The sequence below is a fragment of the Anolis sagrei genome, chromosome 3 (assembly GCF_037176765.1).
Source record: "Anolis sagrei isolate rAnoSag1 chromosome 3, rAnoSag1.mat, whole genome shotgun sequence".
NCBI classification, from domain to species: Eukaryota; Metazoa; Chordata; class Lepidosauria; order Squamata; family Dactyloidae; genus Anolis; species Anolis sagrei.
Window position 1 is genome coordinate 66,757,865 of NC_090023.1, and position 16,278 is coordinate 66,774,142.

Consider the following 16,278-nt stretch of genomic DNA (forward strand, 5'->3'; position numbering starts at 1 on the left):
CCTCCATATTGCCCTCCCCTTGCCCTCCTCTCTCTTGATGATTTATTAGATATTTGTTAAGATGTATTATTTTACTAACACTAATCTAAACACTCCTACCCTTCCCCATATCCCGGTCAGCAAGTTCAGCAGTTTAACCCGCTGCGCCACCAGGGGCTCCTTCTAAGATTAGTTTGGTAATAAACACAACTAAACCTTTTTTTTTTTTTAAAGGAACAATTAAACATGAACAACCATGAAGGACTTTTAAGTAGAAAGCAAAGCAAAGCAAAGGGAAAAAAAGAAAAAGAAAACTCAGTGAATGGATGAATTGAGAAATTCCTCAGCATCATGGGAGTTCATTGGAACCTTCGAAAATGGCACCCTGCATTTCGTCGACATTCTTCAGACTGAAGTGACATGAAACACAATGAAGTTGTCATTGCACACTACTATGAATCTTTGTTGATGTTGGTAAGTAAAGTTGATCATCTTTCACCCAGGGAGTGGTAGGCAAAAGTCTACAACAACAATCTGACATTGAAAAACTCTTTCACCCTGGAAAACTCTTTTATGCTCTGTTATTCTTCTAAGTGAACATAGACGAACATATACTAAAACCAAGAGATTATTTCAAGAAGTGCTGTAATCTAAAATTATTTGAGGACTAGATACAAAGATGACTTTGTCATAAAGCTGTGGCAGAATGGTGAAAGAATGGGTCACTCAAAGCCAGCAGGCAAAGCCTAAGGTACTGGGGGGGGGGGGGTGAAGGTCCCCAATCACATGAGGACTGGGTGGGATTGCCCACCCCCCCAGTGTTCCTTGGGGTTTTATCATTGCGTGATTTTAAATATTTGGTTTTAAGATTTTAACCATTGTTTTAATGCTCATGTTTTTATTATGTGTATTTTTGGCATCTATTTGTTGCCTAAATATGTAAACCACCTTGAGACCCCTATGGGGTTGAGAGGGCGGGGTATAAATACAGTAAATAAATAAATAAATAAATAAATGTTGTTTGCCTACTCCACACTGTTTCAAAAGGGGTCGCAATTGGCTTTAGGTGGAGTCACTTCAAGAGGTTTCCCTGAATAAGTTAAAAAAGAACCACAGCATGCTAAAGTTGAAATAGTCTTGGTAGGCCTTTTGGCACCCCCCCCCCCCCACCAGAGGGTGAAGGTTGGAGTTCCATAACAGTTCCTATAAGTTTTGTGTGTCGGGAGCCTGAAAAAGGGGCTACCCTTGGGCCTGGAATGAGGGTTCTCAATCTTTAAAAACCCTGAGGTTTGGGACAGAGTGCCCTCAGGATGGCCTTTCACTTATGATTGGCTGAGAGTGCAGCCAAAGCATTTTGGATGGTCTTTGGGATCTTTGGTGCCCATAAGTCCTTGAAGTTGGTCAAAGGAAGTGACATCTGGCCCAGGGACAGTTATCACTAGGTGGCTAATACACCGTGAGTTAAGTCTTACAGATTAAATCCCCTTAACAGTGTTTTTATCTTCACAGGTTATTCCAGAAGTTCTTATAAAAAAATAGGCTAGGAAATGGACTTTTAGATCCATTTTTTCTGTGTCTGATCTCTCTATTTCATGATGGGAATTCAATCTCTGTTTCCCTGTAGTTTTCTACTTCCTTGAAAAGTGTGATGAAAAAGGAAGTGGCACTATGTACCATCCACAATGGTCAAGGAACGGAGAGCTCAGATAAAGTTTGCTTGGCTCATTACAGCTCACAAATAGCTGAATTTACAAGAACCAAATTCCAGCTTAATTACAGACCCACCCAAGGAAACAGGTGTCTAGGAGAAAACTGCTCAGCAGCAGAGACTTGTGTTTCTTGATGCTACTGAATGTCTGAAAAAATATAGCTTCACCTTGTCATTCAGGGATTTTTCTGGGTTATAGAAATGGTACCAGATTAAAGGAAAACAGTCCAAGAAAGGTATTTTCTCCTCTTTCCTCATCATCTCTTGTTTTCCTGAAGCAGAACAGCTGTCAAAACCACACCTTTTTCAAAAATGTTTGCGGATAGGCATGGAATAACAGGCTGCCACCTGTCATTCTCCAAGTAGGATTAAAACCTTTATGGTCCTAGAAAATGGAAGCATATTTGTGTACCAAAGAATGCTTCTGATTTCCATTTACTTATTATTGACTTTCATTTATTAACTGGATCTAGGCCAGTATGTTTTATAGCATGGAACTGTCATCACACTTATAATCATGAACATACATCCTTTGGGAGGAAGAGGGAGGAGAAATTATAGTAGATTCAGCACAATATTTTCCTTCATGAGCATAGTGCTTATATGTGAAGAGATCTTCATATGTATAGTAGCTCTGTTTTACCTCCTTCCTCTTGATGCATGCAACATAGCAAGTTATGTAGGAGGGAAGCATTATCAGCCTCTTCCATCTTCTCTGTTTTCTCTGAAACTTCTGAACCCTTGTTCTTTAACTATACAGAATGACAGAGCTGAAGAGGGGATATATAGGGTGGCTTAAATCCACCTTTATGTTAGCAGAGTGAAAACCCCTTAAAGAGTGTGCATCCCATCTCAAACCCCGTTACTGCCTCATGCAGAATTCTGGGGTTTGTTGTATAATGAGGCTCAGGACTCTGACGGAGCAGTTTAAAGGTCCCTCCCTAAATCACAAATCCCAGGATTTCAGATGGGATACACGCTCTTTACCTACTCTTTAAGATCTAGTGTGATAAGACCCCCTGTCAGTGCAGTTGTGATGGATTATACTCTATGAAAGCTGTATAAAGTAGTTCTACAACCAGCTGTACAAAATGTTAAACAGCTAGTTGCAAAGTTGTTTGCACAGTAAAATTTCTACTGAATAGCACCATTTCACTATGCCAGGGCTGCACAACCTGTACCCCCCCCCCCAGATGTTTGGGCCTCCAACTCTCAGAAACTCAAGGCAGCATGTGCAATTTCCAGGAATTCTGGGAGCCAAAGTCCAAAACACCTGGAGGAATGGTCACAAGTTGTGCAGGCCTGCACTGTGCATTGAACCTGCAAAGGAACCATCATTAGTGCAACATATATTGTGCTAGCTATATAGCATAACTGGATATAGACTGATATGTGCATTCAGGCCCTCAATTCCTTCTAACACATTGTTGTTTTGGAATCTCAGAAAGAAAGAGCCATACAATTCTCTTTGCCATTACTTTGAGTTTAGGACCCCATAACAAAAGGTCCGTCGCTTCATAAACCCGTCTTCCTGTCTGTCCACTGAAGTTAATAAGGGAAGCCCTTCTAAAATGCACTTGGTAGAAAAGAGAATTGAAAGAGCTTCTCTGTTGTAGCACTCTGGATGCTGAAAATCCCTATTGTAATAGAACTATCCAATCTTAATTTGTCATCTGACTCACACTACAATATTTTGCTTTTTTTGTGGCGGAGGTTTATGCTCTATATAAAGTGCTAAAGTGGCTGGGAAGTTTCCAAAAATTATACAGATATGGAAAGAGGTATCTTTTGTTAAATACAGGCAGTGCCTGAGTTACAAACATCTGACTTACAAACGACTCATAGTGAGACAACATGAAGTGAGAAAAATCTGCCCCTTGGAAGGGAAATTCACTCCTGGAAGAGTTATCATGGGGAAAAGGTGTCTCCACCTTTAACCCCAATGTTTGTTTCCACAATTTTTTCTAAATCCAATAATCACAGAGACAGAAAGTGATGTGAAATCTTCTGAACAGGTGCACAGAGAGCAAAACAAGCACCACAAGGGGGTGTTAATCCTTCCTTATGCTATCCAAAGCTAATATATATATACACATACAGATGGAGTTACACTAAATGCACCTTTTCCAACTTATAAACAAATTCAACTTAAGAACAGATCAATAGAGCCTATCTTATTTGTAACTTGGGGACTGCCTGCGTGAAAATAACAAATAGTCCAATTAGGTTATATTTATTTTGCTTAATTTGGTCTTTCAACTAAGAATTCCATAGTTCCACTCTAATAATAACTATGAGCTTACTTCCATGTGTCTACAAAAGGGGAAGGAAGAAAATTCAAAGTGTATGTTGTCAATCACTTTTTCTAGCACTTGCTCTCCTTAATCAAGTTTGGCACAATTAAGATGAAAAACACAGTCAAGACACTAAACATCGCTCACACTGTATGTTTTCACATTCCTTCTTTTCTCTAGTGCAAAATTAGCCTCTCTTTCTTCCTTGTCAGCATTACCAAGGATTTATGATTATATCTACATAAATACTAACTTCAGTTAGTGCCTGATTGGTTGGTTGGTTAATTAAATTATGCATCTAGAGCAGTCAGAAATTTTTAAAAGCAAGCAGAAAACAACAATGGACAATATAGTAAGACAAATTTCAAAATGTATCAAGCATGTTAGCACTTACCATGATTACGGTTGACTTAGATGAGATGATAAACTATGATTAAACCCAAGCAAGTAAAGGGGGAACCTATGAACCTGCGGCTGTCTTTAAGTGACAGCCAACATTATATTTATATTGGTTCACTGTGCTACACTGTTCAGAGAATGTAAGTAACACATTATGAATAATTTTATTTGTAAAATGTTATATTTGATGGCGACAAAGGAATGGTGGGGCTTTTTTTGTCGTGTCAGGAGTGACTTGAGAAACTGCAAGTTGCTTCTGGTGTGAGAGAAGGACGTTGCAAGGACGTTGCCCAGGGGACACCTGGGATGATTTGATGTTTTTATCATCCTTGTGGGAGGCTTCTCTCATGTCCCCGCATGAAGAGCTGGAGTTGATAGAGGGAGCTCATCCGCCTCTCCCCAGATTCGAACCTGCGACCTTCAGTCCTGCCGGCACAGGGGTTTAACCCACTGCACCACCGGGGGCTCCATAGGAATGGTGGTATAAGTAAAGATAAATGTTTCCCCTGACATTAAGTCTAGTTGTGTCTGACTCTGGGGGTAGTCCTCGTCTCCACTTCTAAGCTGAAGAGCCAGCATTGTCCGCAGATACCTACAAGGTTATGTGGCCAGCATGATTGCATGGTTACTACACACTTGATCTTAGCCAAAAAGCCGAGGAGCACAGAGCACTATTACCTTCATGCAGAAGTGATACCTATTGATTGACTCATATTTACGTGTTTTCGAACTGCTAGGTTGGCAGAAGCTGGGCCTAAGAGTGGAAGCTCACCCCACAACCAGTATTCGAATCGCCAACTGGTCGGTCAGCAAATTTAGCTGCTCAGTGGTTTAACCAGCTGCGCCCAATGGTGGTATACATCTTTTTAAAAATAATGTAGCCATGGATATATATATATTTAAAAAATTCACAAGCAATGGTTATTGTTTTGCTCTAAACCACTGGGGGAATCTTTGGATGGATTTGGGGCTATTTTTATTTTAAGTCTATTATTTCTTTTAATTACTTATAAGTAATTAAAAATAAAATGGTAGTAACCATTAACACATTTTATTCAGTAATGAGTAACATTAGCAAGTTACTACAGGATAATAATGAAAGTAATAAAAATTGCAAGTTATCAGCAACAAGGTATGAAAAAAAAACTCCAAATGATCCAAATCTTTAAATGTTTTGCAGCAATACTTCGGATGGTTTTTGTACTGAAATCCTTGAGAACAAGAGTTACAGCTTGGTAATGCAATACTAACTATTTCAGCATGGTTTTCTTATTATATTAAACAATATAAAGATGCTATGAATTGCCCGAATATTGAGGGTTTTTTTTTTTTTGGTAATGTAGAGTTTTAGCAATTTAAGAAAATTAGCAAAGAAACCATCAAAATATTTTAAGAGCAGGCAGTTTATGTGACTTGTATAAACCCAATATGATTTTAATATAGATTGCATCTGTTCTTCTCCATTTTTTGTAATAAAAAAGAGCCCAATCACACTAATAAAAACCCATAAGGAGTGTGTGGATGTGCCTAAAATTACAATCTTGACTATGGAGACCCAGAGAGAATGTAGAGCTTGCTAATTTCTACATGCTATTGACAGGATTAAGGGGATGTACAGATGGAAAGCACACCACCAAGGCACATTCCTTTGTGATATGGACAAGTTTGAGGAAAGGAGGTCCACCTGCATATGTTAAAGCATCAGAGTTGAAGAAGGAAAACAAGAGGAATAATGTGAGCAGGAGATGGAATTACAGGCCAGAAGCAAAATACTATACAGTCAGAATAGTATTTAAGAGTGCTTAACTCAGAGTAGAATGAGAATTCAGACATAAAGTTAGCTGAATAACTGTGGCCCACCAGTTCTCACAAATCTCAACTTGCAAATGAAATCATTTCATGTTGCTCACTACTGCTTTAGTAGGTGTCTAATAGACCTGTCTAAAATGTTCCTATTGCACTTGATGTTTAAAAGAAAATTGTAGACTTTTCTTGTTTCCAAATGATGAGGGATGATACTATAAATGTAATTTACAGCCAATGGGGGAAAATGATGTAATCCACTTTAATCTAATCTGTCAGGGTTTTTTTTATTCTTAATTTAAACTGATGAGCTGTGTTGCAAGTCTTCTCACTGACACGCATCCTTGACCATCACATACCTTGCTAAAACTGTTCATCACATGCTTGCTACTATTTTAAATTAAAAGTTCACATCTATTTTGAATCGCCATCTAGGCACACAGAGCTGAAACTTTAGAAAATATGAGTCAAAGGTATTTGTTACCAGAGGTCGGAAATGGCATGAATAGAGGGGGGGAAAGCAACCAACAAACTTTGCAAATCATAGTGAAAAGCGACAGGTGTAGCAACTTAGAATATTTTGCTGTTTGGAACATTTTTAGTAGCAAAGGGCAAACATGCACCATGGAGATCAGTTCCCTACACCTCATGCTCTGTAAATAACATCTCACCTCGAACAACCTCCTCTACAGACTCTGTAGTGGTAGTGGTGGTAGTAGCAATACTGGTTGTTCTTTCAGTGGCTTCCTGGAATTGATCTTCTGTTTCGTCATCGGCCTCATCCCCATCATCATCGTCGTCATCAGTATTTTCATCGTCCACATCTGCGATGTCCTCTTCTTCTGTCAATTGTTCTTCTGCAACTTTGTCATAACTGTAAGCAGCAACAAGACTCAGTTAAAGCCTTCTCAGCAGAGTCATTAAACACACTTTATTTACAGTGTTATGTAAGCACTTCAACTGAGCACTGGTGGAAAGACTGGAGACTAAATGGATTTTTGAAAGGAAAAAGGAAAATGACTATTAGGTAGGTTTGAATGAAATGCTATATAGAGTGTTTGTCTCCAAAACCCTTAAATGGTCCAGAATTAATGCTTTGTGTTTTCAGAACCTGAATATTTGTCACACATCTGGCCAGATCAGAAAGTTTTTTGTGATCCATGCAACAAGGTTATGTATAATATTAATTGCATAATTGATTCAGGAACAAATATTCACTCAGAAGGATGAAAATGGAAGCTCTTGGGCCAATTAGATCAAGAAAAGAATATTTACGATATGCTGCAATCTGCTGTTGTTTGTATGAGGTACATATTAGAATACTGGTCCACTCTGAACCCCCTTCAGGTACAGGTATATTTTTACATTGACTACCAGTGCAATTCATACTGAAATATATTATAGACTTAAAAGTATAGGCATCTCTCCACTTTCACAGATTTCACACTCACAATTTTTATTATTGGCTAGTTTAAAATGTCACTGCCTCACAAAGTTTGGACTGCAATGTGAACATTTAGGAGGTGAACCAAGAATCTGTTCTGGAAGCATGAGTGCCTCAAGTCTTTGTTCCGCCTGATACCTTTCTTCCTTTGCCCGTGGAATGAGAGACTCATGCTCACTCTGCAGCTTCTTTCTCCCTTCCTGTCTTCCACAAATCCCTTTTTCACCTAGAAATATGAAAAGGAGTAACAAAGGGAACAGGAACTTGTGGCACACAGGAAGGGGAGAAGCAACTGGATCTGCCAAAGAAGTGATAGCATAGGTGGTGCAATGGGTTAGACCCCTATGCTGGCAGAACTGAAGACAGACAGGTTGGAGGTTCGAATCTGGGGAGAGCATGGATGAGCTCCCCCTATCAGCTCCAGCTCCCCATGCGGGGACATGAGAGAAACCTCCCATAAGGATGGTAAAACATTTAAAAAGCACATCTGGGAGTACCCTGGGCAACGTCCTTGCAGATGGCCAATTTTCTCAGACCAGAAGCAACTTGCAATTTCTCAAGCTGCTCCTGACATGGAAGAAAAAAAAAAAGCAGTGACACCCCATTCCACTCCTGTTTTCCCACTTTCCGGGAAAGTTACCACTCTAACTCTATGCAAGTGGAGGGATGACTATAAAACAATTTGACCTTCAAAAAAAAAAAAAAAAAAAGCAGGTGGGGCAAGATGAGTATAGATAAATAAGTTAACATAGTGGAAGGATCCCAATTACTGCCAATCATTCTCAAGACTTCAGATAAGAATAATTCAAACAATTAGATTATACAATCTACTAAGTGCATTTATGAGACTACTGATACTTCTAGGTGCCAGCTTGTGTTTATTTCAAATAGCAATGCATCATCATCTTCTTTATTCCATCTAACATTTATGTTTTTAGAAAAACAGAAAAGGGTACTCCAAATATAGTATCATTCTACACATCTTTTGAAAAAAATGCTTATCGAGAAAGTCTTGCTAATGCACAATAGACCAGGAGATGGTCCATTAGAGGCAAATCTACTGGCCCTTAAATGTTACAAAAAGTATAATTTATTTAGAGAAAAATGAAGTCACAGATCATCTTGAAATGCTCTGTATCTTGGGCACTGCTATTGCCATATCCCACAATGCAATTTTATTTCCTTAGGGCAAGTTATTCTATTAGATAAATGAATGCATACATCTTTGCATGCACGCATGCACACTTCACCCCTGAAACTATGTTTCCAGATTTAACCAATCAATCTGAAATTTAGTTTGGGGTATTTAAATAGTGGTTTAGATGTCAAAAGTGTAGATGTGAATACTTTGTGAATGTGTTCTTGATTTCAGATTCATTATGGAATGACATAAAAAAGAATAAATTAAACACTTTATAAACTGTACTATACCCACAGGAATAATAATGGGCATAAGGAAATAGCTACCAATCTTTAATTGAAATGTATGGAGTTGCCCCTTCACCTTTCCTCCCCCACACAAATGAACTAACAAGTCCTTTTTTATTGCTCCTCATCAAACACAACTAGAATCCAAGGTCATCCTAAACATATTCACTGCTTTTATACTAGTTTGCTTTCCAAAGGTGAATCATTACTTAAGACAATCTTTTTATTCAGCAAAGTATACAAAAGGGAAAAAAAACTTATCCTCAAGTTGGAAAGAAACCAATCAATAACTGGACAAACTAGATGTCAACTGAATGGACGAAGTGGAACCATAAAGGAAGACTAGCATAAAGTAAAGACAGTTCCTTAAGTTCTGAGAAAGCACATTAAATTATTCTGAATAAACTTAGATTTCTAATTATTACTTAATGTACCATCAACCCAGCTCCCTGGATTTTGTTTTCATGAGCAGAGTTGTACAGTTATAACACTGCAAGGACCATAGAAGCCACAACCGTAAGCATTCAAGCACAGGGTCCAGAATCTTATCCTGTAGTATGTTTTCAAGTCATTTCTAAGTTGTGACAACCTCAAGGCTTTCTTCAAATTTAGTCCCCTCAAATTGAAAACTATTCTGTTTTTTTTTATTTATAAATGTAATGTGATATTTTGATGCCAGATCCATGATGTTTCCTAGCAGCATGGGCAAACTTGATAAATCTTATACTTTGTGTCTGCTTCATTTTGTTTTGTCAAATAAAAATAGGCATATAGGACAATATGATTCAAATCTGTTTTCCCATTCTGCTGGGAGACACCACTAATTTAGCATCACAATATCATATTAAATCGACAATTTAACATCATAATATCAAATTACACTTATAAAACAAACTATTGTAAATTGATCAAGTTATTCTTTTGCCTATAGCTCCCAGGAACCCTCAACCAGCATGGCCACTTTCAAACATGGATTATGATAACATGCAGATATACAATAACAAGAGACAAGAGCTTTGGAAATTAAGTTGCATTTCTCAGTTTTCCTGGCATGAACTCGGAAAGCAAAAAAGGGATAAATATAGCAACAGTAAAATGTGTAATTAATTTTGAAGCCTATGAAATTACAAGGAGTGGTTTATAAATGGATTAGAGCAGTCTCCAGAATATTCAGATGGTGGTATGTCATTTGGCTCACTCAACTTGTCAAAGCTTCAAACCTTTTATATTTCACCTTCTACTCCCTGTGTGCTCTGCAAATTTCTAAAACAATGGAGGCATGAGAGGCAGCTTCCACTAACAACATACAAACAGGCAAGATTTCTTCTCCCTTCTTCCCTCCAAGAATTTAAGTTTTGAGAAGTGACAATGAAACCTGACAGGCAAGCACGTTTGTGGGCATTGCTACAAGAAATAAATGTGGACATACAATTACTCATCCCTTTCTTGTCTTATCAGAATGAATGTATATACAATGAAGAAGACTGTGGCATGTGCAAAAGCAGCTGTTCATGCTACTGTACTCACATTTTATCAAACAAGACAGATAGAATGAGAAAAGCAGTAGCTAACTTAACTAACACTGACCTGACTGAAGAAATACTATAGGGCTGGTTAGCTTGATGATTGATCCCTCTCTAGACAGAGAAGGCAGACACAAAGACTTGGTTCAAATGCCATGCTCAACCACAGGCATCCTCTCCTTCTGCATGGTTGCAAATATGAAGCTTCTGTTTTGTACTAACATTATTCAGACATGTCAGGATAAAAACAAGTTTCAACTTGGCTTGTTCAGACAATTTCCTGTTTTGTTTTTGTTGCCTTCAAGTCATTTTGTACTTTTGGAGACCTCAAAGGGTTTTCTTTGCAGAATTTGTCCAGAGAGAGGGCTGGTTTGTTTCATCATGAATGCGAGGTGTGTAACCCATCCATGGTGATAAAATAAAGAAAACAGTGCACACAACAATTGCTGCAAAAATCACAATGTGTTTTAACACATAGAATTACAGATATGTTAAAACATTTGTGGGGGCACCAGGGAAAATATTTCCTTTTATCTATTGTACCTTCTAACAAATGGGAGATCTGAAAATTAAAATTACAGATATCCAGGGAACTGTATGATGATGGGTGGAGCAGCAGTCTTACCTGCCATCTGCATAGTCTGCATCTGCACCGCCCCACCAAACATCAGAGTCATCTTCTTCGGCTTCAGCAGAATCAACATTGTCGCTCTCATCTGCTACGGGGCAGCAAACAAACTCCACACCACGAAATTTGTCAATTCCACAGGGTAGAAGCATCCCATAGTCATGTAGATTCATGCCTTTTTCACTACAGGACTAAAAAAAAATAGAGAAAAAGAATGAATAAAATGGCTGTACAATATCTGAAAGGATTTCTAACTGAATAGACTGCAGTTCTAAACCATAGAAAATTGATGTAAAAGCCCTGGAAGGATTTGTATAATGTGGTAACTACATGTGGTGGTGTCATCTGAGAAATACATATAACATGGTCACATGACTAATGTCCGCAAGTAGCACAACATTTATATGCAACACTAAAAATTGTATATTGCTAAAAGTATAAGAACATCTTTTCCTTAGCTTCATCCACTACCCTGTTTTGCAGAGTTTAACATAGAATATAGAACAGTTCAACATGTAACTCAAGTCCTAAACACTGTTTAATTTTAACCAGAGCTGAGGAAAGTTTTTTTTGTACTGGTTCCTAGATTTTCCAGCCAGTATGACCACAGGCCATGCAGCATAAGTTAATGTGTATTGGTTGCTGAGCTAAAACTTAGATGATATAATTTTTTTAAAAAAAAATCTTGTCCTCAACAAGAATGTATATGGAAAAAAGGACATTAAACTTTTGAACCCACAGCCTTTTGTCTAATAAAATCCCCTACCTGGACTATATTTTTCTTCTATGTTCAATAACAGTTTGTCAGGAGAGAGGACGGAATTTACATTATGGAAATGTCACCACAGTATATTAATACTGAAGATTACTATTTGTTCTTAAATTAAATATATGTTGTTAAGGTCAATTGAAAGTTACAGCATATCAAATGGAACTTCCATAGTGATTGAATAACAAGTCCCATTCCTTCCATGAGTGGACTCCAGTAGGAACTAACAGCTGGATTTTTTTTATATTGTGTGCCTTCATATTTTCGCCGATTAATGGAAACCAAAAGCAATCCTAACATTAGTTGTTTTTTTTTTTTGTGGCAGAAATAGTTTGCCATTGTATAGTCTTTCTGAGGCCAAGAGTGCATGACTTGCCCAAAATCACCCAGTAGGTTTCCTTGCCTGAATAGTGATTTGATCCTTGGTCTTTCAAGCTGTAGTCCAACAGTCAAATCACTAAACCTTACTTGCTAACAAGTACATTTAATCAACAGAATTTCAACCACACTTTTAACACATCTAGTTTTACCACTTAAGTGTACGATTTGTGAGGCAGTGTTTAAATATGTTTCCTTAGAGAGTCTGGACAGAGCAAATAGCAGTAAAACTTCTGTGCCTCATGGTGCACAACTCATATTATAATCAAGGATCTGCTTTATGTAGTGTCAACAAATGATCAATTTTCTCAGGCAAGATAAAAAAATACTTCCCACAAGACTTCACCCTCCATATTTTTTTTAATGTCTATCAAAATCAGAGGAGAGTCAGGGCCCATACATTCTGGTAAAAAAATTAAAAACAAGACAGTACATCTAAAGCTGCCTCAGAGAAAATTAATTCCAGCTTATCAACAGAATAGATGACAACAAGAAAGCAGATAAAAAGCCTGTTCATTAGTGAAACATTAATTCAGATAATGGAAAGCAAAGGTGTTTCTAGCAAATTTATTGATATATTTTTAATTGTCTGAAACCTATCATGAACAAATGCAGGGCAGATCGCACCAGAAAGTTCTTAGACCAACAGCCAATTAAAAGGCCTAAGCAACACAGAGACAAAGATGAAAAGAATATTACAAAGGGACTAAAGTTTTTCTTTTAAAAAGATGTCAAAAAGAGGCAAGGACACACGTCCAGATGCTATGGACAGAACTAGTAAAACAAATAAATGATACACTACACACATTCATTGTAAATCACACAAAAGTTGAAACAAAAGGAAGTGTGTGGGAGTGTGCTTATTATATAATTATCAACTTTTTTGAGTGTGTTTATTATATAATTTCAACTGATTGTTATGATGACTCCAAGTCTGAGCAGAATAATAGGGATAGCTACGCATGAGGTTTGTGCACAAATTTGGAGTGGTCGATTCCCCTTGGCCAATCTGGCTTGTTTGGCTTGGCCTAATGACTGTAATGGCAAGGGCCCGGGCGTCATGTTTTTCCATCCATAATGGGACCACGTGGCAGCCGATGATGGCTCCTCCCCTATTCAGCATCACAGTTGTATCCTGGCTTCAGTGTATTTTTTGGCTTGGCTTCTGGCTTGGCCTCTCTCTTTAACTTTTTTACTCTCCTGTACTGTCTGATTCTTTTTATTAGTGGGACTGACTGGGAGTTGGAAACATGCGGCATGGGTGGGTGGGGTGCCCCCACATTTGGGGGCTTGAAGAGTCACCATTTTAGCCTTTACTACCTAGATACCTCTCCTCTAGAGTAGAAAGTAGAAATAGCTTTAAGGAAGCATTAAACCCAAAGCAGAAAGGTGCAAGGGGGGAAATGGCACCAGTCCAGGCAGAGCCTGCAGTGTAAATCAAAAGAAAAGAGAGGGGTTTTAAAAGGAATCCCAGGGTAGGATAGCTCCAGGTAGATTGCTTTCTTCCCTGGGAAGTGGGAAGCCTCCTTAAAATGCCCTGGAAAGCTGTGTGCAGGGAGAGAATGTATGTGCCTGCAGCACCTATAGTGCCTGTCTCCTCTAGAGTAAAAAGAAACAGCTTTAACGAAAGATTAAACCCAGTCTCCTCTACAGGCGGAAGGGAAAGGACCACAGAAAGAGTGGCATCTTAACTCTGATGCTTTTGATCCAGGTATTAATTTAAGGATATTAAGACAAACAATGCCTAAAATGATGAGGAGGGGCATCAGATCCCCCCCCCCCAAATGGGCTGGATAGGGTGCTTTCTTAGCCCTGTTGCTGAAACGCAGGCTCCCTTGAAGGGAGGAAAGGAAAGAGTCCCAGAATGCTTGCTTTCTTAACCTTGTTGCTGAAACCCTAGCTCCCTTGAAGGGAAGAAAGGAAAGGGTCCAAGGAACAGAAAGGGGAACCTCATAAATTCCCAATTGCCGCCAATGGGCTGGATCTAGCCATATTTTTCAGGTAAGGACCAAAAAAGGCTATCACGTGCCTCCATTTTTGGGAGGCACGCAAAAGCGGATTCGGGGATCTACTGGAATCTGGCTAGCAGAAACGGATTGAGGATCAGCCAAAATGCACTAGCCTACGGAACAACAGAAAGGGCAACCTGTTAATTAATATTATATTTCTGGCTAACAAATCATGAGAAATTAAAAGGAAACTGGTTTCTCTACTAGCTCCCATACTTCCTGACTGCCTTGTGAACCTTTTTGTGGCATCAGATCAGAAACGTCTGAAAACCAAATTTTTAGTATTATAGCTTGCTATTCTGAACTAGAAATTGCTGTTTTATTAATTACAGTAAATGTTTCCAAACATTATCATAGATTTATGAGCAAAAACTTGGAAAACTACACAGAATGAATTCACACACAAGTGTGTGTGTGTGTATCTTTATGTACACACCTGTATATGTGTATGCGCATAAGGAAAAGCTCCAGTGCAAAAGAAATAGTGACTTCATGGAAAATGATGTTCTTTGAAAATAATGTTTTCTAGGCATGTAGATGCAGTGTTACAGATATAATCTTGCACTATAAGTCAAGAGCACTTGGAAATCAACTTGACAGAGCACCCTCTAAAATATACAAATATGCCTTTAGTATTCACTGAAAAAGAAAATAGATACATGTGAAAGGAATGAATAAAAGGATGGTCTAGACATTTAAGTTAGTTTCTACATGATTTTCTTTGCAGTATTTTCAACAGACACAATGAGACTAACATCATCCACTATCAGTGCAATTCTATGCACATTTATGCATAATTAAGCCGCATTGTGTTCACTGGGGCTTGCTTTTCGATAAGTGTGTAGGCTTGCAGCCTATGTCTTCCTGCTTGACAAACAGCAAATAGCACGAAATAAAAGGAATGAGAAATACATACAAAGCTGGAGCCATCTTCTCAAGACTCACATGATAATTTCAAATGTTTTGTCTTTATAATGGACATTTATTTTGAATAGATTCTAGGCCCTTTTCTCAAATGTTGAAGTAATGAATAGCAGCTTGTTTGTGAGAATAGTCATTTTTACAAGAGTTTACTTACTAGAATCATCATCTAAAAGCAATGCACCTTTATTTATTCCATTCTTGCTTTTTATTGTGTCAGAAGTGACTTGAGAAACTGCAAGTCACCTCTGGGGTGAGAGAATTGGCTGTCTGCAAGGACATTACCCAGGGGACGTCTGTGGGAGGCTTAACTCATGTCCCTGCATGGGAAGCTAAAGCTGAAAGATGGGAGCTCACCCTGTCTTGCAGATTTGAACCACTGTCTTTCAGATCAGCAGTTCAGCCACTGTGTCACCGCGGCACTGATTCCATTCGAATTGAAACAATCTATTCACTCCCTCAAAGCATACACCAAACTGAATCACTAATCCTTCTTGTTCTACTGTCTCTCTGAATTAATCTGTTTCAAGAATGCCAGTTTGAGGTGTGACACAGGTTAAAAGAAATCCTTCTCAGGCTGGCTGTATTCCTAATTTTTATGATCATTTTTTAATTATTCAGTTTTGTATTTGAAGAACCTACACCAAGTGCAGTAAGACTGGAATGGCTTATGGAGACTGTAGCTGGCCACTGTTGTTACAATCTGGAAATTTTGAATATTATAATAAATTACACTGTTGGAAAGATGCTGCAATGTTAATCAGGGGACATTTTGATTTATTGAGGACTCCTTGCCTTAATTTGTTAGCAGTATGCAATCATTTAAAGTTGTGTGACTCTGTTGGACCTCTCATAGATCTTTCAAATATTGCTTTCACGCAGAGTGTCATCAGTATGAAGGATGTCGTCTATGGCATTGTTTATGATATTCCACTTTAATTGCAATACATCTGTATTCAACATATGAACTTCTACTGGGCTTTGATGTCCTTGAA

The 16,278-nt window shown here is 38.3% G+C and overlaps 1 protein-coding gene across 5 annotated transcripts in view; it reads right to left on the reverse strand.

Moving 5' to 3' along the window:
• Positions 1 to 16,278, reverse strand: part of APP (amyloid beta precursor protein) — a 185,666-nt gene that overhangs the window by 56,047 nt on the left and 113,341 nt on the right. For all 5 annotated transcript variants that reach the window (XM_060770471.2, XM_060770473.2, XM_060770470.2 and 2 more), the window contains exons 5-6: positions 11,204 to 11,397; positions 6,855 to 7,057 (exon numbers count right to left, since the gene is read on the reverse strand). In XM_060770471.2, coding sequence (XP_060626454.2) covers positions 6,855 to 7,057; positions 11,204 to 11,397 — 397 coding nt within the window. The remainder of the gene's footprint in view (positions 1 to 6,854; positions 7,058 to 11,203; positions 11,398 to 16,278) is intronic.